We start from the raw sequence: 27,363 nt of genomic DNA, 5'->3' as shown, positions 1-27,363 counted from the left end.
CTGATATGTTTCTCTAAAACCTCAACCGACATTAACAGGGAGTGAGACAGATCTCTTTTTTTAGATCAAATACACGTATGTTTAAGTTATTGCCCAGTTATAACAGAGAGAAATAAATTTCTCACATTGGTTCTTAGAAAAATCATAGAGGGCATTTTCTGATCTTATTGTCATGCTTTCTCATTGATCACACCACCTGGATTCAACAGGGAATTCTCTTATTAGGTCCAAAATATTAAAGAACGTATTGTGGAATAAGATCAGTGCACAAATGATTGTTGCTGATTAGAAGGACTGAATAAAATTACAATGAGGAAAAATAATTACAAGGCGAACTTTCAGAATGCCATTGATTATTTTTTGTTTCACTATATAAATAAAATAAGAAAGAAAAAAAGAAAGAAAAATACAGGGACAATGATGTATAATACACTCTAGGCTCTGACATTCCCCTGTAACATGAAACAGATTTACTGAGTTAGTCCTGTACATGCTCTCCTGCCTCAGGAGATGCAAATTAGTATAAACAGCAATGGTGCACACCCCTGTGCCCACAAAACACACATTTATCAGCAACAAAAACTTAAGGTAATGTTTGTACACTTGCTGACTAAATTTTAGAAAGTTCTAATGTATCGAATATCAATTATCAGAATATGTGGAAGACAGGCTAGTCAACACTGCTATGAATGCTCATGGCCACGAGAACAGGTGGCATTTTTTTCATCAGAGCATTAAAACTTCTGAGTAGAGTAGAGCTGCCTGTGAGTCAGCAGTCAATAGCTGTGATGGAGCACAGATGGAGCACTAACAACAACCCAGCTTCATGGGTGACAGGACTGAGAACAGTACGTGTGGGTTGGAGGAGAGGGTGTGGAGAAAAGTCTGCCTCTGGAACATACGGGATGGGAAATTCATTTTTGATACTTAAGGAATTTCTAAATTTAGACCACAAGTTAGACTCCAGGGTGAAGAAGCACACACCGCGCCGTATTCCATGAGGGCAATGTTATTTCAGCTTGTATGGACCAGGGATACCACGGGGATATTTGGTTTTAAGAAAGGTCAAAACAAACATTTTTCTGAACACATCAAACGCTTGTCAGACATTTCTTTGCCGGCAACAAAAAAAAATTGCAAGAGAATTAATTTTTATAACTCACTTCTCTGGCTTTTCTACCTCCTCGGTGACAAAATTCAAGTAAAACCTGCATAAGATAAGGAAGGCAGAGTATTAGCTTAAGACCAAGCTAAACAGCAAAGGACTACTTTATCAAAGGCCATCTTCAGTAGAGCCAAACTAACCTTTAATTATGCATAACAAAATTCATTCATTCATATTGTGAATGCAAGCTCAGGTCTATGTTTCACATCATTCCTGTGCTGTACATAATATTATTTTAACACATATTGTTCTCTCTTTTTACAGTTACAATTTAATATCTACCAGTCCAATTAAAGCACTGATGCTTTCACTTCCTTAACCCATTTCTCCTGTTATGTAATGTGTGGGAAAGGCCATGTGATTTGGCTTTTGAAATGGCTTTCATTTATTTTGTCAAGAAGCAAAAGCTTTTCACAAAGGAGTATGCCTTCAGCTGGATAAATAATCACTAGGTGTCAATGATGCTCCTTGTTTCTCCATTTAGTTTGATTGCTGGGCTGTCGGAGAAGGGAACTAAGGAAACAGGAAAAGAGGCAAAGCGGACAGACAGCCAACCTGAGTTGCTCTCATAGTCCTCTTCAAAGTGGCACAGAAGTAGCTGAGAGAAAGATCACCCTCAGTTGTTTTTTGCTTGATCCATAGAAATGCATAAGAGTGAAACTAAGCTGCCTGCAATCCTACTGTTAGTGCAGACCATCAAACATGTCTCACACTGACCAGTACTCTGCTCGGACTTGAATCTCATTTCTGACAACCCTAAGGCTGGAGAGGTCATACAATAGACTTCCAGAGTTCAGCAACAGTTCTGCTAGGTGTCCGAGGTGTCCTGAATATGCAGGTTGTCTTGTTTTCCTTCTTGCTGTGATACCTGTTAATGCTTTGATATAACCAATTAGCAAGAACTACAAGTTGTAAAATCTGCTGTCTACTGACTAATTTGTTACTTTTTATGTGGGAGGTGATCCGATACTGGAGCCAAGCACGTATGTAGTACTCCAGGGCACTGCTGATAACTGACAAGCCTGCCTACCTTACTGATCAAAGTTGGAGTGGTAGGCAAGTCATTGGGGGAACAGAATTCTTCCCACTAGGTTTCCGATAACAATGCAACCAAATGTCAGTGTGGTCCATTGGTAGCACACTCAATCTGAGTCAGAAGATTATGGGTTTAAGCCCCACGTCAGGACATCGAATCACACAGTCTAAATTGACACTCGAATGCAGTGCTGGGGGTGTGTTATTTTGTTAGAGGTGCTGTCCTCCAGATGAGATGAGGCCCTGTCTGCTTGTTCAGGTAGACATTAAAAATCCTTTGGGACTACTTGAAAAGAGAAGGGAGTTTCTCCCAGTGTTTGGGCCAACAAGCCCCAAATAAAATTGGTCACTCACTCCATGGCTGTTTGTAGGACATTGTTGTTTGCAACTGGCTGCCATGTTTAGCCCAAAAAATATAGAGTCAACAGAATAAAACAACAAGGGCTTACAGTTGTAAAGGGCGATTTCAAGAGAGATACCAGGATGTGTTTCTTTAACCAGAGGGTAATTAATGAGTGGCAGGAAAGATGGTAGAGACCAGGACATTAAAGAGCAGCTTAAATCAGTGGTGGAGTTCTGGAGGGATGAGATTGGATGGGCCGAAGGGCCTTCTTCATTTAAACCAATCTTGTGGCAGCAGCTGTGGTGTATTCTAAGGTACATTTGATATTTGCTACGTCAAATGCACTGTGATGTGCAGAAGGTAGGCCCACCCCAATGCTATTCTCAATGGCAACGGCCTGTGATTTTGGATTTTGGATCATGGATAGGGTGCAGGTGGACAGTTTGATTAAAAAGCTGCTAACCCAAAGTTGAAATCAAAACTCAGATAAACAGGTTAGCTACATTACCTTTCGATTTCTGTGCATTCATTTTTTCATGGGGTAGTCGGTGAAGGAGGGAGGGCACTTACCATCCTGCATAAGCATACAACCCAGAATAGAAAGCCAGGGGCAATCCTGTAATGCTAACATCTGTCACACTAAATGATTCCTTAAAGTTTTGCGTCTCTCCTGTGGCACATAAGGAAAAGCGAAATAAGCATCGCCGGCAATGTCAATACTGTTATTACAGAAGCAGACACAAAGAAATGATCTGGATGACAAGAAGGAGAATATTTGCAATGTTTAAAGCCTGTGTCTTTGGAAGTAACTTATTGAAATTAAGTAAAGCCATGATGGTTCTTAACAGTCATGTCCTAATTTGGAAGGCAAAGACTTTGAAGTCTGCCCTAATTGTCAATAATGATCAATCAGTAAATGGAGTAAAATATCAGCCAGTATTCCTCTCCTATGATGTGATAAGACGCTAAATCAAATCAGGATTATTATTATTTAGCTTTGTTCTCATATAATGAAAATATCATGACTTTCTCAGTGACATCTGATGGCAAACGCACATGTATGGATGTCAGAAGCCCCAAAATCCACCTAGTCTTAAACTGTCAGGTTATTTTATTTTAAAATTTAAAATTTTAGATTAATTAATCAATGTTTTAAGCTAAAGGTTTGTGCAGAACTGTGAAAAATTCTTAAATTCTGCCTTAGCTTCAAAGATAGTTCTTTTTAAGAACTGAAAATGCAAAACTGACTTCCAGATTAAGACTGAATTTAATTATTTTCCAGAATTCTGCCATTTGCTAAAATGAAATGTTCTTACAGGCTAAAATGACAGGAAATTTCGGGTTCCACGTAAGGACAGGATCAAGGTCAGCTTTGATGTTTCCCCTATCTGTCAAATAGTTGCTGACCCTCACTGTCTGGCTCACACATAAAGAATGGCCTCTTGGGAAGGCAGAGGCCATGCAGAGTTTGTGGTATTCCAACAAATACCAGAGTAAGGATAAAATTAATGGGAGTGGGCAGAGAGAAAGTCATGATATTTTCATTATATGAGAACAAAGCTAAATAATAATAATCCTTATTTGATTTAGCGTCTTATCACATCATAGCACTTCACAGAATATACTGTGAAGAGGATGGACTATATTTTGTGGGTGAGACTTGGCAGCCAATTGCACACAGCAGTGTCCCACAAACAGTCGTGGATTGAGTGACTCAATTTTTTTCATTTTTCTTTTTTGAAGGGATTATTAGCTCTTAAATTCTAAACACAGAGACTGAAATTATTTTTACATAACAAACAATCTCAAAGAAAGAAAAACACATTGTACTATTTTTATACGATGCAGGAAATGTAACTATATGTAAATAAAGTACAGGGATATAATTTATATTTTGGTATTGTAGCACAATTTATGTTTAGTTTAGTATTGCTCACCTTTAAATAATTGTATCATTCCAGGTATGACCATTATTAAAATGGCAGCAAGTTTGCAGAAGGTGAGAAAGATCTGTAGCCTTGCAGTCCAGCTGACACTCATACTGTTAATGAACATCACCAAGGCTAGGAAAATAAAGACAATATAAGTACTGCCTTTTATTAAGTGGGCGTTTGTCCACTAACATACAGTCAACTCTACTTTACAGTACCTTCTGTGAAGTACTCTGAGAAGTCCTCCAAATGCGAAAGGGGTTACAAAGTGCTCAGACCACCACATTTCTGGAGATAGTTGGAATTTGCAGATTTGTTTGCTAATAGCGCATTTTAGGTCCCCTTCCCCCATGTCGCCCATAAAGGTAGCTCCAAGTCGTACTTACCCTCATGTCACTGTCCAATTGAGACACAAAACCAACTCTTCAAAGTCAAGTTAAAAGGAGGAATTTATGAAAAAAAAGTCTCCCTTTCCCCACCCACTATTGTCTGAAATACATCTTATGGAGAGCACCGAGGAGGTCAGAAGATTGTGGATTCAAGCCTCATGTCGGATGAGACATCACAATGAGTACCCACATGCCTGTTCAGATGAACGTTAAAAAGGTGGACTTGCGCTATTCAAAAGGAGAAGGGACTTTCCTCCAATGCCCTGGCCAACAATCCTCCGAAATAAAATTAGGCAATCATTTAATTGTGGGACATTGCTGTGTGCAAATTGCTCTGGCAACATATACAGTCACTACACTTTACAGTATCAGTATACTTTGTTTACAGTATCCTGTGAAACACTTTGAAATGTCCTCCCGATATGAAAGGTGCCATATCAAGTGTAAGAATTATTCTTTATTCTGTTCCATGTGAACACCTCGCTTACAGTCTCTGCCTAGATTCATATGAAAAAAATCTTTCTCTGGGCAAAGACTGCAGGACTGAATGGTAGCATACCGAGTGTGGGTGATTGACTGTCAACAAGAGAGGAAACCTTGGGATAAAATGGGAGAGAAAGGAAATGAAATCTAAACAACCAGCAGCAAAATCAAGGCAGTGTGTTAATCTTCAGGTTTCTACCGACACTAATGAACCAATCATTCTTAGCTCTCAATGTTCATAAATTTATCAGAAATCCCTTGGATTACTTCTTGTAATTGCCATTGATATTCTATAATTATTCATAGAATTTCCTACATGTGGAATATTTTCCAGCTATTTCTTCCATTCAGATCTCAGAATATCCTGCATTTGAAATGCACAGAATCTGTCTGCTGCCGACATTATCTGACTGAAAATATTCAGTGTTTTCAAGTTAATGGCCGACATCAAGGGCACTCTTTGAAATTGGTGGCAGAGGCTGAGTGTGCTGCTCACAGTGTTAAAGGCCGAGTGCTCCTGCAGGGGAAGAGCTCTTAACGTAATCTCACTGCTCTTGCAGGGGAAGAGCTCTCAATGTAACTCACTTCACTTACATCATTTGTGAAAACACTTGTGGTAAGTTTTCTTGCATCTGTGAGGAGGGAAATTTCTAATTTCCTTCCAAAGTCTGCAGCCCCCTTGACACTTGGCATGTTTGAGCTTCAAGGATGGATGAGTATATTTTGGTCCTGCGGTGTGATTGACACTTCTAGAAACCCATCACCATGTTTAAGAGTATCCAAATCAGAGTTCTACATATGTATGACACCGAGACATGGAGATTTCCCTATGCCCAGAATGGAGTGGACCCTCACTCCCCAAAGGGACACACCTTGCTTACCTAATTCCAGAGAACATTACATGTAGGTTGGTGAGAGCTAAGTTTTGGGGACCCCAGAGTGTGTTTTGGGGTACTTCTGGAGTTTAACCAGCTAAAATTGCAAAGCCTAAGATTGAGAGCACTGCCTGGCAAGCTTTCCCGCTGCTTATTCAGCTAGGACCACCCTATCCCTTAGGGCTTTAGCTTGCAGAATTAATAAGAGCTGAGTGGGAACAACTTTGCTGCCAGTGACTGATATGCCCTTCCAAGTCCTACCGACGAGCCACCTGGCTGGTTTGTCATCAGCAAAGCCCTGGAGTACTGCAAACCTGCCTGGCTCAGGAAATGGATTACCGAGACTGCCACAGAGGGTTAATGAGATTCCGACATTCCATTGCCAAACATGTCACCTTGGAGCCAGCTCAGCTCCAAGGACACCCTGTCCCAAGGAGGAGAGGTGCTCAGCTGAACTCCACAACAGGTCTGTCACTGTGAGGCTCTCAATGGACTGCCACGGATCAGCATCCTTGCATGTCTTAAACACTGAACATAGAACAATTTAAAAAATGAGTTGATTCAGGCACTGATTTATTCCCTGGATGTGCTGCTGTGCTTACTTGTGCACACAACACCTTAAAGGACTCATTAGAGAGATTTCAGTTTTAGTTCTTTTGTTCCAACTGTGTTGCAATTTCAGACCTACTGCCTTGCTGAGGATCCATCTCCAAATGTTGTGTTCCTGATCTTGCAGCCAAGCAACCTGCTCAGAGATGCATTGAGAGAAAGGAGGCTGTGGATTTCCCAAGAGAGAGAGAGGACTGGGGGTGGGCGGAATGAATTGTGAGAAAATTGCAGGACAAATGATGCCAGGCTGCCTTGACCAATTTAAAGTGGTGACTGGGGCATATCAGGGATCTCACTAGCTTTGTCTGCTGAGGATAACACAAGCTACAGACAGAGATCTAGATGAGAAAGGAAAGAAAATGACTTTGAAGAGAGTGCATCATCAGAGAGAGAAAGATTTGGTGGTTACTTAGAAATACAACAGAAACTCACTATTAAGGCCAGCCGATAGACCTTGTTTTGAAACAACAACAAATTGCATTTGTATAGTACCTTTCATGCTGGGAGGAAGTTCCAAGGTGCTGGACAGTTAGGGATTTGGACCCAAGCTGGGGGTTGGGATTAGGAGGGTGGAGGGCACGGAGGGTAGGGGTAGGAAGGTAACCAAAGGCATGGTCGAAGAGGAGGGTCTTGAGACAGTTCTTGAAGGAGGCAAGGGAGGGAGCGAGGTGAAGGGACTGTGGGATGGAGTTTCCAAAGGTGGGGAGAGAGTCTGAAAGCTCCAAATTAAGACTGGGCATTAGAATTTTTCACAATTCAATGCAATCTTCAGTCACTATTACTGTTGAATGGAACTTTGGGCGTTGGCTGCCTGTTCCGTGCAATAAGATGAACTCGCAGAGCTGAAAGGGTGAACAGGAATAACAGCAGGATTATTATGGTTATTACAGTGCTGCAGAACCTTTCTTGGGGAGCAATGTCTTGGGAATAAATATTGTGAGAAACAAAATCTCAATTTATTTCACCTCAGTGCTGAAACAAAGCCTTTGCCCACGATGGGTTAACGGTTTTATAGCAAAGATGATCGGTTTGCTCGCTGTGAAGAGTTTGATTCAAATTTAAATAAGTGTTTTTTTTTCAAAGTTGCCATGCTATGAATTTTGCCTTGTTAAATCCAGGTTATGCCAATAATACTCCGTGTTCCCTGTAAGGGAGTAATTACCTCTGAATATCGCAGTCATGGCTGTCCAAATGGAGACAGAGCACTTTATTACAGAAGGACCTCTGTTGCTTCTAATCTCTCATTAGAACTGGAGTTTGCCTGAAACTCTATTAAAGAAAGCAGTAGAGCTCAGACCTCAGAGAGGCTGACCCTTGACAAGAAGATCCACATTGCTAGTTGCCACAGGTTTGTAATAATTAGGTTTGGGCGGACAGCTCATAAATGAGTTTCGCTCAGTAGCTTTTGCTTCCACAGCACTGACAGAACTTGCACTAAATGGAAAAGCTCCTAATGGAAAAGGTAACAGTACAGAGCGTTCCGCGTGGCTCTTCTATTTAATCTACAACACATCAGATGAAGGATCAGGTGAAAATGTACAGCAAACCTACTTGCTGTACTTTGAGATTGGGCAGTGCTGTGGCTGGTTTAGCACATTGCTTCTTGACCTCTGCAGGCCTGGATTTAAAACCATGTAACTTTAATAGGATTGAAGTCTTCCTTGCTCGCTGACAGATGTACAGATGCAGAACAAGTCCAGACCGTCTTTCAAAAAAAGTTTCTATTGGTTGTGGACCCATTGCCCAGTATTGATCTGATCAAACTCACATTTCTCAGTCAGAGACGTCTCGCTAATGTGGGAAATGGAAAAGTTCACACTGTGTTGTACGGGGTGTTCTTTACTTAACGTTCATATATATTTGGGAGCAGACACTAACACAACACAGCACAACCTTCTTCTTTATTAACATTGATAGCACCCCTAATGCAGTGAATCTGTAGTTATCAGTGTTAATAAAGAAGAGGGTTATATCGTGGAGTTCTGTAGCATATTGATTAGATCACTCGCCTCGCAAGTGAGAGGACCTGGATTTGATTCCCAGGCAGGGCAAAATATTAGGCAAGTTTCCCTACTCCACACGCTTCTGTTTATCTAGCAGTAATAATAATCCTTGCATTTGGTATAGTGCCTCATCATGTCTTTGAGAAGTCTCAAAGTGCTTCACAAAATATATTGTAAAGTGAATTGACTGTATATTTTGTGCGGGAAACACGGCAGCCAATTGTGCACAGCAGTGTCCCACAAATCATTGTGGATTGAGTGACCAAATTATTATTATTTTTTGTAATTTTGAAGGAATTGTTAACCCCGGAAAAGCAATCCGCCAATTGACTAACAACAGGGTTGCTCTGACTGCTAGGTAAACAGAGGCGTGTGGAGTAAGAAAACTTGCCCAATGTTTCGTCCTGCCCAGGAATCGAACCAAGGTCCTCTTGCTTGCGAAGCAAGTGCTGTAACCACTAAGCTATGCTAAACAATAAGACTCCCTGGCTCAATTTTATTAAATAATAATAATAATAAATAATAATAATAAATGCAGGAAATACAGAGAATGTGCAGGAAATATACAATAACAACAGCAAATTACATTTGTATTGCACATTTCACATCAGGAGGACGTCCCAAGACGCCAAATGCTGAATGCTGAATGGAGGAAACAAAACAAAAATGAAGGAGCCCGGTTGTTAGTTGATTGGTGGATTGCTTTTCTGGGGGTGATAATTCCTTCAAAAGTAAGTAAATAATAAAACAAATGAATAAACAATAAATAATAAAAAATAAATAAATAATAAAAAATAAATAAATACTTTGATCACTCAATCCACGACTGTTTGTGGGACATTCCTGTGCACAATTGGCAGCTGCGTTTCGCCCACAAAATATATAGTCAATTCACTTTACAGTATATTCTGTATATTCTGTGAAGCGTTTTGAGACATCTCATGGACCTGGCAAGCCGCTATATCAAATGCAAGGATTATTATTATCTTTTAGTTTTGCTTAATTATCATTTTCTGAATTAAATCTTTTGCAATTTAACCCTTCACATGTCCATATATTGACACACTGTTGAAGAGGCTCGTCTGTGCTTTGACCAGAGACTCCTGGCAAACAGTGATGGTGTCAGTCATATTGCCAGCCTGGCTCAGCTGGTAACACTCTTGCCTCCAAGTCAGAAGATTGTGGATTCAACCTCCATGTCTGGAATTTGTTCTCATTGTCTCGGCTGACACACCAATGCAACGTACCAGGTAATTCACTTTACAGTATATTCTGTTGCATTTTTGGAGGGCCATTCTTTGGAATGCGTTGTTAAATCCCATGGCACTATTTGAAAAGAGAAAAGAATGTCCTGGCCAAAAATTCTCTGGATAATTGATCATACTTGTTTGCTGCACTTAACAATGTGAAGCACTTTCAGACCTTTCGATGATGTGCGCTATATCAAATGCATGAATATATATTATTTAATCTGGGCGCATTGGTTCCTGAGCCAAGTTATTTAGTACATCAATAATGATTGCCCACAAAATACAAAGCCACCACACTTCACAGTAAAATTGTGCAAAATGCTTTGGCATGTCTTGACAATGTGAGAAAGCACTGAATCAAATGGAAGGGTTGCTATTATTATTGCTATTAATTTTACCTGAACAAGGGTGTTGGTCATGTCTAGGAACCTACTCAACGACCCATAAATCATATTTAAATAAAATCGCTTTGTGCAAGCCTGCTGCTAATTGGATTTCTCATTAGAATTTCAGCACAGATTCTGTATAATAACAACAATAACAAATTACATTTATATAGCACCTTTGACATTGGGAGGACGTCCCAAGGTGCTGGACAATGAACGTTTGTATCCAAGCTGGGGGCTGGAGTCAAGAGGGGTGGATGGCAAGGGGTTGGGGGTGGAAGTTTGGATGATGACTAAAGGCATGGTCAAAGAGGAAGGTCTGCATAGAATCGTATAGCACAAAAAGAGGCCATTCGGCCCATCGAGTCTGTGCCGGCTCTTTGAAAAGAGCAATGTAACGTCAATCCCACTCCCTAGCCCTTTCCCCATAACCCTGCAGACCCATCCTCCTCAAATATCCATTCACTGCGTTTTTAAAAGTTGTTATTGAATCAGCCTCGACCACCCTTTCAGGCAATGTGTTTCAGATTCGAACAACTCGCTGCGTGAAAAAATTTCTTCTCACCAACCCTCTGCTTCTTTTAGAGACTATTTTAAATATGTGACCTGGAGTCACTGGCACACCCACCAGTGGAAACAGTTTTTCCCTTTCTAACCTATCAAATCCCTCATGATTTTGAAGACCTCTATTAGGTCTCCTCGTAACCTTCTCTGCTCCAAAGAGAATAATCCCGGCCTCTCTAGCCTTTCCTCATAGTCAAGGTCCCTCATTCCTGGTACCATCCTCGTAAATCTCCTCTGCACCCTTTCCAATGCCTTAACATCCTTCCTATAGTGTGGTGCCCAGAACTGGGTGCAGTATTCTAACTGATGCCTAACCAGTGTTTTATATAGGTTAATCATAACCTCCTGACTCTCGTACTCTATGCCTCTATTTATAAAGTCTAGTATCCCATATGCCCTTTTTACAGCTTTATCTACCCATCCTGCCACCTTCAAGGATTCATTTACCTGAACCCCCAGATCTCTCTGTTCTTTCAACCCCCTTAAGATTGTATTACCAGCCTGTATTGCCCCCCCTCATTCTTTCTACGAAAATGCATTACCTCGCATTTCTCCACATTGAAATTCATCTGTCTTAAGACAGTGCTTGAAGGAAGCAAGGGAGGGGACGAGGCGGAGGGGCTTTGGTATGGAGTTCCAGAGGGTAGGCACAAAAGGCTGAAGGCTTGACCGCCGATGGTTGAGCGGACAGGGCGGGGAGCATTTTCTTGCTTTCTTTTATTGATTTTGCCCCCAAGTAATCCTTTCATGAAGCATTTACCTTTTTTTTCTTTCACTGAGGAACAAGTTCTGGGTGCCCTCCAATATCTTGCCCACATTGTCCATCTGTGAACCTTGCCAGGCGATATCAGATGGCTATTTTATTGTGGAGGCATCACAGCCAAATCCTCACCTGTTCTCATCTGATGTCAACGCATATGCATCTTCCAACAGCAATTGGTAGATAATGATCAGGAGTTGAGAACTCTGCTGATTTTCTCTTTCCTACCACAGGACGTTAAGGCTTATTATAGAGCCGCAACTGCTACCTTAGCTGAGATCTACTAGCTCAGCACAGACTGGGATTGTGCAGTCTCTCTGTATGGCTCAGCTACTAACCGAGTAAGCTTGCTAAGCCATCTGTTGAACTTTGCTGCATTGGATTTTTTGCAAGAAACAATGTTCTTCAACTTGGTGACTGCAAAATAGGAACCATTTATTAACTGAGGATAAAGGCAAATATTAGGGTAACAATTAAGCCAGTGATGACTCACCAAATTAATGCCTGGAATAAAGGGATTTACTATGAGACGGTAAATCTGGGTTATATTCCCTTGAGATAAGGAGGTTAACAAGCAGAATTAACTGACCAGAGAGGGGATGACTCACCACATTGGTGTAGAGCGATCCAGAAATGTCAGGGAAATGGGATTGAAAGATCTGACATGATTTAATAAAATGGCATGAGAGGCTTTATCTGCCGAATGATCTATTCTTGTTCCTATGTTCCTAATAATAGGCAGAATCTAGGGACTTTAACTTAACTGGACTACAGTTAAGTTAACCATTAAAGGCCTTAATTCTTACAGACTTGTGATACCATGAGGAGATGGCACTTTCATCCTCAGGAGAGCAACTACAAGCTTTAAGAATGAAAAGGCTATAAATAGAATCCAATTCTGTGTCTCATTGTTTTCTAGAGCACTGTAATAGACAATATCAGCCACTGAAGTTAAGAGTTATTTACTCATTTTCTTTTAGAAATGTGTCTGGGGTAATTGCTCATGGTGGACATTGATGCAAGTCTAATCCTTGGGCCATTCCAATATTACCCAGGATTCTCCTGAGCGCTCTTGTTCAAATGAAGAGACGAAAGATAAATTCTGATAAGAGTGCTTGTTTTTTTAATATTAACAAGTGACACTATATACATTAGAATGTGCATGGATCTGCTTCAAGTCACCAGATTTTCATTCAAAGACTTTCCTTTATTTATGACTGTTACCCCACAAGGCTGAAATTGTTTTAACTTCTTTTTAGCTTCCTTATAGGCAATGTTTTGCAGACACTTTGGTGGTACATCCCAGTGGCCACTGTTCATGTATGAGCTTTGATAGGGAACTTTAGCACACTATTCCACCATGATGGATGGGGGTAGGACATTAAAGACATTGGTATACTTTGCCCACAAAATACACAGTCAATCCGCTTTACAATATATTCTACAAAGTGCTTTGAGACACCTCAACAATGTGATAAGGCGCTATATCAAATGCAAGAATTATTTATTATTAAAACTAAGCCTGATTCCATCCTTATCCAACACACACATGCACACTTTCCAGCTGGACAGTGATGTGCATGAAACCTAGCTAATTATTCCCTGCTTAACTGAGATCATCTTAGCATCCCCACTGATATTATCAAACTCAGCCAGGACCAGGGTTCAAAACCTACAATCTTTCTGCTCTGTATGCTCACTGCTGACTGTATAAACTTGCCAAGCCAAATGCAAGTCCAGGCAACATTGGGAATTCTGTGAATGAGAGATCTCATCACTGGACTGACTGAGCAGCACAGTTCACAACTCACTGCAATTTGCTCACCTTACTCAGCGAGGCCAAGGGTATAGGGAAATAGAGAGAAAAAAACATGTGCACCAAAGTAATAGACAGGGGGCCTACAAGGGCTAAGGCATTTTGTTAGAGCAGAGAGAGCTCGTATCTGCCTTTATGCCTTATAATAAATTGTATATTGGAATACTGTCCTCTTCACGTGTCAGAAATGGCAGTATTTTGAAGAAAAGCTCTCCTAGAATGGAAGGAATTTTAAGTAACCCAAATCCGTTAAGGTTAAAGATGGGAATCCAGTAGAAATCAGGAAGCTGTTTGAGAAAGTGTTCAACAACTAAATATTTAGCGGCCAGCAGTCTCATCCCAAAAAAGAAAATGGAAAAGGTAAAAAGTGCAGTGTTAACTCTAGTGCCCAGGAGAGGTTTCTATACTCATCTTCAATTTATTACAAAACAGTTCATTGTTGTTCATTCATTCCTTCCATCCTAGAATAGATTGTCTTAAAAACTATTCCCGATATGGGGTATTTCTGAGGAAAACTGCTATCTACAATTTCTTACAAGCTACGACACAGCTAGCGGCAGCCAAGAGATCCTCCAGTATGGAAGCATGTCTACCCCCTATCTCAGTGAGTAGGCACATTATTGACTATTTCCTGGGAGTGCTTGATGCTTACTGTTACTATTATAATGATAGCACTAACCAAAGCTTATGCTGCTGAGCAGCCAGATTCACCGAAAAGTTTGAAAAGTTATAGGAATAAAGATTTTAAAAACAGATTGCACACAAAGGTTATTTTTGTTTCCCAAACAATTACAAATAACCAGAGTAAAGAATAGTCAAAATCGAGTGTCAAATGTGGTTTCTTTCACTCATGTTAAAGGGCAAAATAACTCATTCCTTGTGAATTATGAGTCTTTCGGACTTGTAAAAGAACACCCATATTTGATGCCCTGCATTGAATTATCCTCCCGTCATTCTATGTAAAACAGCCAGGAAAAACATGATATGCTTTTCTTAAGGGCACAGACTTTGTGTGTACAATAATCTTGATCATAATTTCTCCATTGCTTGAGAACCCATTCATCAATAATGCTTCCAGAAATATTGACTCAATAAATTTGTCCTAACAAAATTAATAGGGTTTCCTCTGTGTGCATCGACATTTTCATGAGTAAAAGATTGTTAAAAATGAAGACTAAAGAAGTTAACATGAGAGCTGTAGTGTGGTAGTTGTCAGACCAATACTGCATTTTGCTTCCACTCCCCCCAAAAACTTTGTAATGCAGGATTAAATGGAAATTGTGAGAACTTTTAAATGCTTACACTTATAAAAAAATAAATTAAATTAAAAAAAATGAAAAATGTGTATTTTTGGACTGAAGGATTTGTTTTCTAACCTCTTAACCTTTCTTAAGACACAATTGTTTTTGGTAGCTGGGTGTCTGACACATGCGGAAACCCATCACTATGCTTAAGAGTATCCAAATCAAACTAAGAATTCCATGCATCCCACCTACGCATGGAAATTCCAGCAATGGATTGAAGGACCACCCTACCCACCCAGGCTTTGACTTGCAGGCTTAAGAGGAGCTGAGTGGGATGGCTCCCTGCCCCCACTGGCTGGTCTGCCTTTCCAGATCCTGCCGATGAGCCAGGCTGTATGTGCTGTCATCAGCAGTGGCCTGGAGTACTGTGGACCCACCTGGTTCAGGAACTGGACTATCAAGACCACCAGAAAGGGCTGGCTCAATCACCTTGGAGTCAGTTCAGCTCCTAGGAGACCCTGCTTACCGAGGACACAGCAAACAACAACTTGCCCTTCATGTGGGGTAGTTAATTAGAGCGGACACAAGCAACGTTATTAAATATTTGGAAACAAATTAGGTGCACAGGGAGGTGCAATGTTTTGCACTGACCGTGAAATAGCTTTAAATCCAGCACAAACTGTTCTCAATTCAGGACTAATTTGCCAGGATTATTCAAAGGGAATACTGATTGGTGTGGGAAGTGGATAAACATCAATGTTGATACAGTAGTGGGTGCTACTGATTGTGGCTGTTTGTGGTTAATGCTGTGCTTAAATTGGCTTCCTCGTTTCGCCTACAAAATGCACGTTACAGTATATCTCATGATGCTTTAAGATATCCTTCTGATGTGAAAAGCGCAAATGTAAAGAATATTATTATTTATTATTATTGAGATTTCTAGAACAGAGGAGAAAGGACTTTACTGACCATCTATAACCATGATGTACTTGACCCTGAAGCACTTAATATTGACATGTGGTGCCTGAAATGGTAAAGTGTTCCAAATCCCTGCACTAACATTCTTCACCTTCGGACAAATAAACTTCACTCCCCCCAAGAATCTAACAGTAAAATGGAGAAATTTAAAATGAATTAAACAGATAGTCACAGAAACCTCATAATGATCTGTAAGTATATAATACTCAGGTCAGGCTACACATTGTATGTATGTTGCAAACAGTTTTGATTGTCGCAACATAAAGGGGTTGCCTCTGCCCTAGAGGTAGTGCAGAGGACAGCAACGAGGATGATCCTCAGTGTTAGGGGAATGAGTTATAAGCAATGATTAGACAAACTAGGGTTCAGTCTCAATGGAAGATGACTCAGCGGGGATCTCATAAGGATGTATAACATTTTAAATGGGAAAAAGTAAATCCAGATCAATGCTTTTACATGCTCCAAGACAGCAGAAAAGGACACAGGTTTAAGATTACAAAGGGCAATTTCAGGATAGATACCAAGAAGTTTTTTCTTTTTCCCCGAGGATAATTAACTACTGGAACAGGTTGCCAGGAAGGGTAATTGAGGCCAGGACACTGGACGCATTCAAAAAGTGGTTTGATGCTGTGATGGGGAGAAGGTGTTGTAGAGGTATAAAATCAAATGAGTCGAAAGGCTTCCTTCTTCTGAACTAATCATGTGGGCTCTTGTGAATAGAGTTTTCACTGGCAGCCATTTGACATTTCCACAGGCATGTGGATAAAAATCAGCAGCTGTGCCACGTGGTGTCAGAAACTGAATAACTTTAAAGCTATTGTGGTGGCAAGGAAATAGAAGTGTCACTGACACTCATCTTGAATTTAATGCAGCCTCTTCCCTTCAACATCAAGTGAGGTGCTGCCAGTGGAGAGCAAACTACGGAATGTTGATATCACCTTAAAGAGGCACTATCTTCATTTCATGTCTCAGATGGAGAATTGATTGGATATTTAAAAGGGAGATACCGTAGATACCTCTGGAAAACGAGGATATGGGATGAAAAGGTTTGCCATGATTGTGGAATTCACTTTCAGAAAGAACTGTTCATGCAGTCGGTGGGAATGTTTCAGAGGAATATAGATAAATACTTGGCTAGTCAGAGTATCAGGTAGTAAGGATAAAAAGGCAGACAAATGGTACTGAGTTATAGATCAGCCACAATCAAAAAAAAGCTGAGCAGGCTCAATGGATCAAATGGATCTAATAATAACAATCTTTATAGTTGATGTGGCGCGTTTCATGTCAGGAGGATGTCTCAAAGTGTTTCACGTGAATTAGGTGAAACACATTTTGTAGGTGAAACGCAGCATTCAATTAAGCAATACAGCAATATCCCACAAATAGCCATGAAGTGAATGACCTATTTTATTTGGGGGCGTGTGGCCAGTAGACTAGGAGAACGTCCTTCTCTTTTCAAATAGTGCCATGGGATCTTTAATACCCAACTGAACAGGCAGATGGGACATCAGAATTAACATCCTATCTGATAACGACACTTCCAACAAAACAATGCTCCCCAGACCTAATCTTGAGTGTCAGCCAGGCTGACACATCTAGCAGCAATGGCCTAACAAGTTGAATGGCCTCCTCCTTTTCCCTTGAAAGAACATATAGAATTACACAGACTGTTATACCACAAAATCAGGCCATTCAGCCCCACTAGTTTGTGGCAGTATTTATACTCCACATGATCGTCCACCCCTCCAAATTCTCTCTATTCCCTTCTCCCTCTTGTCTGCATCCATTTGGAACCAGGAACGTTTAAAGAAGAAGCGTACAAATCATCACAAATTTATTTTACAAACCTAGTTATTTTTTTCCCCAAGAAAGAGGGAGCAGCCTGAAAGTCATCGAGCATTTCTGTTGCGAATTACGTACAGCATACATGCACACGTTGGCATCATGTTTCCAAACTAATTTTTAATTAAAACAATGCGTTGCCCCTTTAAAGAATTTGGAAGCCATTGAGCAGTGAGGAACAGTCATGGACTAATTGCAATGCTGAAGGCATATCAGCGGGCAATTGGACCACTACATTTTAAACTGTTGTACTGCACGAAAATGCACACCTGTCTAATTCACTGACTGGCACCAGGCAGCCACAGTGCTGATCTTATCTTATCGGGACAGCACAATCCAATTAAATCCTAACAACGCATGAATCATGATAGATCGCATCGGAATGTCCGATGCAGTTTGGTGCCACTCGCATACAGTTAACAGATTCTGGCCAGCCTTCTCCTTTACCTGAACATGTTTTATATTAGTCTGGCATGTTGACATGAAACTGTTCCCAAGGCTATGCTGAATCATCGCTCCATGACCCTAAGGTGTGCTGCAAGTGCTCCTTGTTCCTAGCATGTAGTTTGATATTAACAATGTGACCCTGTGATATTACAACTGGTTGGCATGTACCATCTCATAAACACTGGTCAACTCTATGATTCTTGGGCCAATTGTTTACTGCTCTCATTATTTACACAGAGTGTACTGCAGAGCATTACTTTGGATACATGCTCAGCTGTAGTTATTGAAGATCTGGCTCTTGCAGATATCATTGCATTCAATGTTTCTAGCTATTCTCCTACTCAGTGTAACACTGAATGGGAACTGAAATGCTCTATATTACTACTGTTGAGGATTACCTGGATGTTTGCAATGCTATAAATCAAAAGCAAGTCGGAAAGGACACAGCTGCGATTTTATCCTTTTTATATCTGTAGAAGAGAAATGTCTCTTCTGCTTTGCCTATCGTGCTGCTGACTCATAGTCAATAGCTGTGGCACAGGGGAGTATGCCATCATCAAGCTGGATGCACTCAGTCCACGCTTGAACAATAAATAAGAGTGAAACAGAAGTAACAATCGTACAAATTATTTGACACAAATCATTGCTGTTCGGAGACCAGGGCCTGAGGGAGGCAAGTGCCACAATTACTTTAAGTGTAAAACGACAGAAGAATACCTTCTAACATGACTGACCTCATTGCACATGGAAATCATGGGTATTTGAAGGTGAAATCATGAGTTACATGTTTGAGGCACACTCTGGAGGGACTAACAATAATTATTGCTAAGATTTTGATGTGATAAGATGTTATAAAGTAGCAAATGTTTTGTTCTCTCTTATCTTATAGAAATTGAAATTCAGTCGCAGCATCTGAAGACTCCCAGTGCATTAAACCTCTGTAAAGATCGTGTGAACCCCATTGAGAGGCAGTAGTTGCATTGCCATTGACAGGGCTGACTTCATGGAGCACCGCTACCTATCATGGGAATTGGCAGGGTTGTGGATCTTTTGGAAGCACAAACTCACTAATGTAACTCTAATGGAGTGTTAGAGAGTTAGAATCTAACTTTAACCTCAAATATTCTAATGCCCTGCTCAACCTGAAACTCAATCAATAATTCATATAGATCAAAGGATTTTGGTCAGCAGTGAGTAGACCTCCGAAATAGTGTGTCCGATGAGTCCCTGGGTCAGAGACAAAAGCAAATTAAGAGCAAAACTGAGAGAGAGAGAGAGAGAGTGCGAGAGAGGAGAGAACTGATTGTCTCCTGGACTGTGAAGAAAAAGTACTGTTTTTTGCAAACCAAACAGTTTGTTGGTAAAATGTTCAATTTTTCTATTGTATTAATTATTTTACTTACCACATTTAAAACCTAGGTGTGTATCTATATGTGTAAGTATATGCATACATTTATCATATTCTTTTAGCATTCGGAATTCAAAATATCATTTTAAATCGGAAAAGGAACTGGTGAGATCATAGACGGATATCTGTTTTTCTTTTGTGGAGACTTGACAAGCGATTTCCTGGTGTTTTATTGTTGCCCTGCGTTAGTCTGAGGGTGATCTTTTGTACTTATGTAATCAGTTTATGCTGCAGAACTGAAAATTTGTTGACAAGGCTGTTGAGAAATAACATGGAGATGGCAAAACATCAGGGATACAGTGTGCAAAGTAAAGTTTCTTCCACACTCCTCTGATGCACTTGCTCCCATGTGTCATTACTTTAATAATCGTTGCATTTGGAACAGCAACTTATCACATCATCGCAACGTCTCAAAGTGTTTACACAGAATTTGACTGTAAAGTTCAGCAACTGCGTATTTCCAAGCATTATTTTCAGCATCAGCCATCCTTATGGCCTCTCTGAGTGAGTCTGCAATTTAGTGACAATCAATTGTGAATTATGGGCGGTTGTGTGCTGCACGGATAGATGAAAGGGAAAGGGAAAGTGATTCATCCCATCTGTTTGGGTTGAATTGGAACCGTGGAGCTGGCGTTGTGGTGGTAACATTCTGGGCCACTTAAACACCCGGATCCCAGTGACTGAAGGACACTCCTTACTGTACACTACTTACATCTGGTGTTCTTGGGTACAATGGATACAGCTGGTATGTTGGGAATTCAAGGATAATTTATTGAACAACAGCTGCAGGCAAAAAAAAAGCAGTCCCCCTTTAGCTGGTGCACTGAAAGGATTGCGCGAGTGATTTATTGCACAGCCTTTGAATGTGAGAAGGTTGTGTCTGACATTGACACAGGTGACACACAGGAGAGGATGGCAACGGTATTTATTGGACGGGGAGACCTGTGTGGCCAAGTAAGACAGTAATGTTAGTATTTAGTTGGCTAGCGGAAGATTAGTATACAACAGTGAATAGCCTATACTCCAAGTACTGTGATTAAACCCTGGTTCAGTATCTTACAGCTGAGAGCCTAAAGGATGTCAAAATATTGTATTAAAAATTAGATGTTGGAATAAATCCCATGGGATGTTTCAGAACTCCATATAAACCCTACACTGCATTTACTGTGTCTTAAAGATTATGACAAGACAGTTTACATGGGAACTGTAAACGTTCTTGCCCCATCCTTGACCCCTCTGCCCCATCATCGGTAGGTGAGCTGTCAGCCACTTTGCTCTGTGAAATTTTCTTCCGAAAATTCTTCCTCTGCCTAGCTCCCTCCATCCCTCTCCACTTTTGAAACCCTTGTAAAAATCTACCTCCTTTACTGAACTTTTGCTCACTTCCCTCGATTCCCCTCCATCTCTCAACTAACTTGGACTCCCACTTAATCTCTGTGAAGCATATTAAGATGTTTTTAAATGTAAAAGGTGCTTTATCTGTGCAAGTTATTGTTGAAAAGAAGCTTGAAACAGATAAAGATTAAACATTTTTTATATTGGAAAACAACTTGCACTTTTAAAGCACCAAGTATTTTTGGAAGAGCACCTTCCAATTGAGAATAAGTAGTAACTACTATAATACAAAATTACATTTGTAAAGCATCTTTCATGTCGGGAAGACGTCCCAAGGTGCTGAACAGGGATTAGGACCCGAGCTGGGGGGATGTTGGGATTACGGAGGGTGGAGGGCGGGGAGAGTGCACGTAGGAAAGTGGTCGAAGGCACGGTCGAAGAGGAGGGTTTGAGGCCTGCCTTCAAGGAGTCTAGGGAGGGAGCGAGGTGAAGGGAATGCAGGATGGAGTTCCAAAGGGTGGAGGCAGAGAGGCTGAAAGCCCAACCACCAATGGTGGGGTGGGATGGGCGGGGGACATGGAGCAGGCCAGAGTACTGAGCGGAGGGAGAGACAGGTTGCTAAGGGATTAGCAGGTTGGGGTGGTAGGAGTGGGCAGGGCCAAGGAGGGGCTTGAAGGTGAGGACGAGAATTTATAACTCGATGCTCTGAGGGATGGGGAGCCAGTGGAGGTGGGCGAGGTTGGGTGTGATGGAATCACGGAGCCTGGTGTGGGAGAGGGCACAAGCTACACAGTTAATAATATAATAATAATTCTTGAATTTGATATGCGCTTTTCATGTCTTGGATGATCTGCAGCTTGTGGAGGGAAGAGTTGGGAAGGCTGACAAGGAGGATGTTGGCATAGTCGGGGCTGGTCGTAATGAAGCCATGTATGAGGATTTCGGTGGCCTGAGTGGCGAGGCAGCGTTGCGGAGGTGGGGGAAGGCAGAGTGGGTCATTGCACGTATGTGGGTGAGAAAGGACAGTTGAGGGTCGAACAAGAAGCCTGGGTTTCTGATTCATTTGGTAAGGTGGAGTATGCATCCATGGATGCTGATGCTGCCAGTGCCTGATGTGCGGAGCCAATCAGGAGAGCCTCCTGAAGCTATTGCAAGCGTGTTCGGGAGTTGGTTGGGTATCAGACAGAACACATTCAGAAAGTTTATTTCTACTGATCCAACTACTCAGGAACAGAAGGATGTTGTCACCACAAACAAACATGTGAGGAATTGTTTTCTTCATCTGATTTTGTTTTATCGAGCAGGGGGGAATGGAAAAGGGTGAGAGCTTAGAAGCTGTTGACATTTAGACGAAATGTCAAAGTGTTACAGAATCAAAGAATGCTACAGCAAAGAAACGGGCCAATGAGCCCATCAGGTGCAAGGTGGTGTTTTTACTCCATGTGATACCCCTAACCTAGTCCCATTCTACTGCACACTTTTCAGATCCTTAATATTTCTTTCTCTAAAGTTTCTATTGAAAAAAAGACATGACTGTGCTCCAACGACTGTGGTCTCTCACAATTATAATTGCACCAAACCTTGCTCTCAGCAAGAGCTCAACCATAGATCGTCCAGGTGTTTGATTGGGGCACTGGACTTCTTTTTAAAAGAAGGTGGAGTCCTGAAGCTCAGTGGTTAGAGCGCTCGCCTTGCAAGCGAGACACCTGGGTTCAATTCCAGGCAGGGCAAAACCTTGGGCAAATTTCCTTACTCCACGTGCCTATAATAATCCCTCCAAAACAAAACAGTAATAAATTGGTCATTTTCAATCTACGACTGTTTGTGGGACATTGCTGTGTGCAATTGGCTGCCGCGTTTCGCCCACAAATATACGGTCAATTCACTTTACAGTCTATTCTGTGAAGCTCTTTGAGACATTGAGAAGACGTGAAAAGTGCTATATCAAATGCAAAGATTGTTATTGTTATTATTAAAAAAAATAAAAAAATTGCTTGTATGTAGGTTGTCTATTTATTATTACCACCCGTTTTATACACACTAAATGGGCCCCCAAACATAAACGTCTCTGCTTTTTCATTTTAATAAAAGATTGAGCCTGGGGCCGACATGAGAGACAGCTCCCTGAACACATTTGTCATTTGGATTGATGGAACATTACTCAAGGCAACAAGACCACAAGATTAATGGTGCACACTGCTTAAGGGAGCTGCTATTAAATATGTTATTTAACACTTCCCAAATATGGATATGGCAAATTACATTGATTTTCTTTAAAGGAAGAAGGTGCAACAATAATCTGCACAGAACTTTATATTTGAAAAGAAATAATAATAATCCTTGTATCGATATGCTGCCTTGGGACGTCCTCTCGACATGAAAGGCGCCATACAAATGTAATCTTGTTGTTATCACATCGTCATCAAGGCGTCTTAAAGCATTTCACAGCATCAACTGTAAAGTGCTGTGACTTTGTATATTTTGTGGGTGAATGTGGCAGCTGATTTGTGTTCAGCAATGTCCCACAAACAACCATGGAGTGGTCAATTTTATTTGGGGGATTGTTGGCCGGGGCACTAGGAGAAACTCCCTTCTCTTTTTGAACAGTGCTATGGGATCTTTGACATCCACCTGGATAGACAGACGGGATTTTGGTTGAAAGTTTCATCCACTAAACAGCACTGCCAACCATGCAGTGCACCCACAACACTGCATTAAAGCATTGACTATATGGGTTCCAATTTCTATGAGTGTGTGTGTCTCTCTGTGTCTATGAACGACATCATTAACCTCTCCCTGTCATCTGGCACTGTTCCTTCCCCCTTCAAAATAACCATTATCACCCCCACCCTGAAGAAACCTTCCCTTGACCCATCACAGCTATCTAGCTACTGGCCCATCTCAAACCTCCCTTTCCTATAGGTCCTTGAGAGAGCCATTGCCTCCCAGCTTCGCTCTTTCCTCTCCTCCCACTCCCTCCATGAACCCCTCAAATTGGGTTTCCGTGCTCCCTCAGCACAGAAACTGCTCTGGTCAAGGTCACAAACGACAACCTGACCAAGTGCGACCAGGGCTCCTTCTGCCTCCTCGTCCTCCTCGACCTCTCCGCCGCCTTTGACATCATGGACCACTCATTCCTCCTCCACCTCCTCTCCTCCCACCTCAACCCTCAAGTTTCTGTCCTTGACTGGTTCAGGTCCTACCTTTCACACCGCCTCCACTTCGTCACAGCAAACGAAGCCTCTCTCCCCCACACTCTGGAACTCCATCCCACAGTCCCTTCGCCTCGCTTCCTCCCTTGCCTCCTCTGTTCGATCGTGCCGTTGGTCGCCCTCCCACCTCTCTGCCTTCCCTCACCCCTACACCACCCCTCCCCCATGCTCAGGTCGAGACACCTGACTGTTCAGCACTTTGGGACGTCCTCCCGATGTGAAAGGCGCTCTATAAATGTAATTTGTTGTTGTTGTTGTTGAGTATGTGTGTCTCTGTGAGTGTGTGTGTCTCTGTGTCTGACAGTATGTGTGTCTCTGTGTCTGTGAGTGTATGTATCTCTCTCTGTGTCTCTGAGCATGTATTTGTCTCTCTGTGTCTGTGAGTGTGTATCTCTCTCTCTGTGTCTGTGAGTGTGTGTGTCTCTATCTGTGTCTGTTGGTCTCTCTCTGTATCTGTGAGTGTGTTTGTGTTTCTCTCTGTGTTTGTGAGTGTGTATGCCTCTCACTGTGTCTGTGAGCGTGTGTCTCTGAGTACGTGTGTGTGTCTCTCTATGTCTCAGAGTGAGTGTGTCTCTCTATGTCTCAGAGTGAGTGTGTCTCTCCGGTCCCTGTGTCTGTGTGCGGTACTGGCCCTGAGAGGCAGGAGGTGGTGAGCTCCTGTAGCCTTGCTGGTGTCTCCCACCCAAAAAAAAAGCCACCCAGTTTTTAAAGAAGCAATTAATAATTTTTTGCAACAATCTAATATTTGTTATTTCCTTATGTTTAGTTTTTATCAATAAAGTGAAAACATGTAGCAGTAAAATGTACCTCAATAGCACCAATCAAACCCTGCAATCTCCTTGCAAAATCTAGCAAACCCCTCCGCAAGAGTTGTAAAACATTCCGCAATTTTTTGCAAATATGTCTGCACTTTTCTATCGGGCCAGGTAATTACTCAGAGCCAAAGTAGTGACTCCTTCCAGTAACTGGATGCACATCATGAGGACTTGCATTCCTGCATGGTCCCAGCAGGATTCACAGGTCAGGGCTCTCTGTTACTGGAAGAATTTGATAATTGTGATGTGGAAGTTGTTATGAATGACTCCCATAACAAATCACTGCAATTGTGACCGCAGTGTTTGAACTTCTCTGTGTTAAACATTACCAGAATCTATACAGGAAGACTGCCTATACAAAAAGAAACCCAATGGCAGTGGTGTTTGTCCTAATTGTTACTCACAAAATTCCTTGCCTGATGGGTAATTCTACCAATCACTATCTTTCTCGGACGACAGAAGTTCAAATGAGTTAATTCAGAGGTTAAGTGAAAAGAAGAATGTGACCAACAAAGGAAAAGAAAAAGGAGATTGCAAGAGAGGTGTGGATGAAGAAGGTTTTTCACCCATTTGATCTCACCTTCCCAGAATACTAAGCCTCATTTCTTCCCATACAAAAATAGGAGTTCCATGCAGCTTGGAAATTTCCATGACCAGGTGGCATGCAGCCTGGAATTCTCAGTTTGGTTTTGGAAGAGTTTCCTAAATGCCCAAAAGTTGATTTTTCTGCATGCTACCCTGAGTTCCTGACTATCTTTGTTTGCTTTGGAAAAGGTGAAAAAATATACAGTCAATCCACTTTACAATATATTCTGTGAAACGCTTTGAAGCGTCTCAATGACATGATAAGGCACCATATCAAATGCAAGGATTATTATTATTGTGATATAATTTGGTAGAAGGGGATTGACAAGGTGCATGCTGGAGATTTGTTTGGTACATTGAAGATTTCAAAAATTGGGATTACAAGGTAAAACATAGATTGATGATTCTCCAAAGTTTGGTAATTTTATAGCAATTAGTTTGCAAATTCATCATAGTGTGTCAAATTACAGGAACTTGCAGTGGTACTGAATAACACTGAATAACACTAATAAATGTGTTATTGGAAAGAGAAGGTATTGCGGGATATGATGAGAAAATAGATAGTGTGGTTTAGGTTTATGAAAAGGGGAGGCTATATTGTCTTTTCCTATTCTAAAATCTTTCTAAGTATTTTCACTGATGAATGCCCTTTGGTGAACCTGGAGATTGTTGTTTTTCGAATAATTAGAGGAAAGCACTAAGGTACATCAATGGCACAGTGGTACGCCAACAAATCTTAACATCCTTCTTTAAATATTTATCCTCTCTCACAGATGGCTGCAGTTTGCTCAGTACGTCACACAGAATATCGGATGGGGAATAAATGCCTGAGCAGTTTTTACTTATGTCTTAGGTTTATATTGCACTCCACATTGCAAGGAAAGATTGGTCAAGTGATTTACAAAGAAATTTCCAAAGAATATACAGCACAGAAACAGGCCAATCGACCCAACCAGTTCATACCGGTGTTTATACTGCACACAAATTTTCACCCATTCCTTACTTCCTCCCATACCCTTCCATTCCACTGTCCCTCATGTGAAGGTCCAGGTTCCTCTTCTATCCATCTATAACATCTAATTCAACCACCACTTTGGACAGGGAGTTCCATGATATCAATACCCTCTGTATGAAGTAGTTCCTCCTAAATTCACGTTTAGATCCCCCAAGTCACTATCTTAAACTTGTGTCCCTGGTTACGGAATCCCAAACCAGTTGAAACAGTCAATTTATGTTAATCTGTTTACAATTTAAACTATGTCTATTAGGTCCCCACTTAAGAGTCTCTTGTCTAGCGAAAAAAATTCCTAACCTATCCAGTCTATCCTAATAGCAATAATCTGCCAGCCCTGGTATTATCCTCATAAGCCTACGCTGTATTCTTTCCATCAGTGCTATATTGTTCTTATGATTGGAAACCAGAAATGTGGTCTAACAAAGGTTTTGTATGAATTCAACATGCTCTCCTCACTTTTATATTCTATCTCTCTGGATATAAAGCCCAAGATACAATTTGCCTTTTTATAGCTTTATCTACCTGTGTAGCTTCTTTTAGAGATTTGTGGATGTGAATCTCCAGATCTCTTTGATCCTCTACTCCTCCTGTCAACTAGACCATTGATGGCAAAATCCATGGCCCGCAGGCTGGCTATGGCCCACAGGACGGTCAAGAAGCGGTTCCCTGAACATTCGCACCAGTCTAGGTGAGTCCATGTTCAGACTCATTAAACACCAATGTCTCAGATTTGCGGCAGCTTTACATTGCAATCAGTCACAAAAAGTTCTCAATCTCAAACATCCTTTTCTACTTTTTTTTCTCTACTAGGAGTTCACCTACAAAATATATGTTACAATAAAATCTTGCGAAGAGGTTTGAGACATCCTCCTG

At 41.2% G+C, this 27,363-nt stretch overlaps 1 protein-coding gene across 1 annotated transcript in view; it reads right to left on the bottom strand.

The window, feature by feature from the left end:
• The window catches only part of slc7a11 (solute carrier family 7 member 11), a 90,060-nt gene that overhangs the window by 38,085 nt on the left and 24,612 nt on the right, over positions 1–27,363 (bottom strand). The window contains exons 4-6 of the mRNA XM_007897739.2: positions 4,481–4,606; positions 3,114–3,213; positions 1,164–1,208 (exon numbers count right to left, since the gene is read on the bottom strand). Of these exons, the coding sequence (XP_007895930.1) occupies positions 1,164–1,208; positions 3,114–3,213; positions 4,481–4,606 (271 nt within the window). The remainder of the gene's footprint in view (positions 1–1,163; positions 1,209–3,113; positions 3,214–4,480; positions 4,607–27,363) is intronic.

Source organism: Callorhinchus milii, unplaced genomic scaffold, assembly GCF_018977255.1.
Source record: "Callorhinchus milii isolate IMCB2004 unplaced genomic scaffold, IMCB_Cmil_1.0 Scaffold1, whole genome shotgun sequence".
Classification (NCBI taxonomy): Eukaryota; Metazoa; Chordata; class Chondrichthyes; order Chimaeriformes; family Callorhinchidae; genus Callorhinchus; species Callorhinchus milii.
Note: the sequence above shows the minus strand (reverse complement) of the source record. Positions and strands in the feature narration are given on the sequence as shown.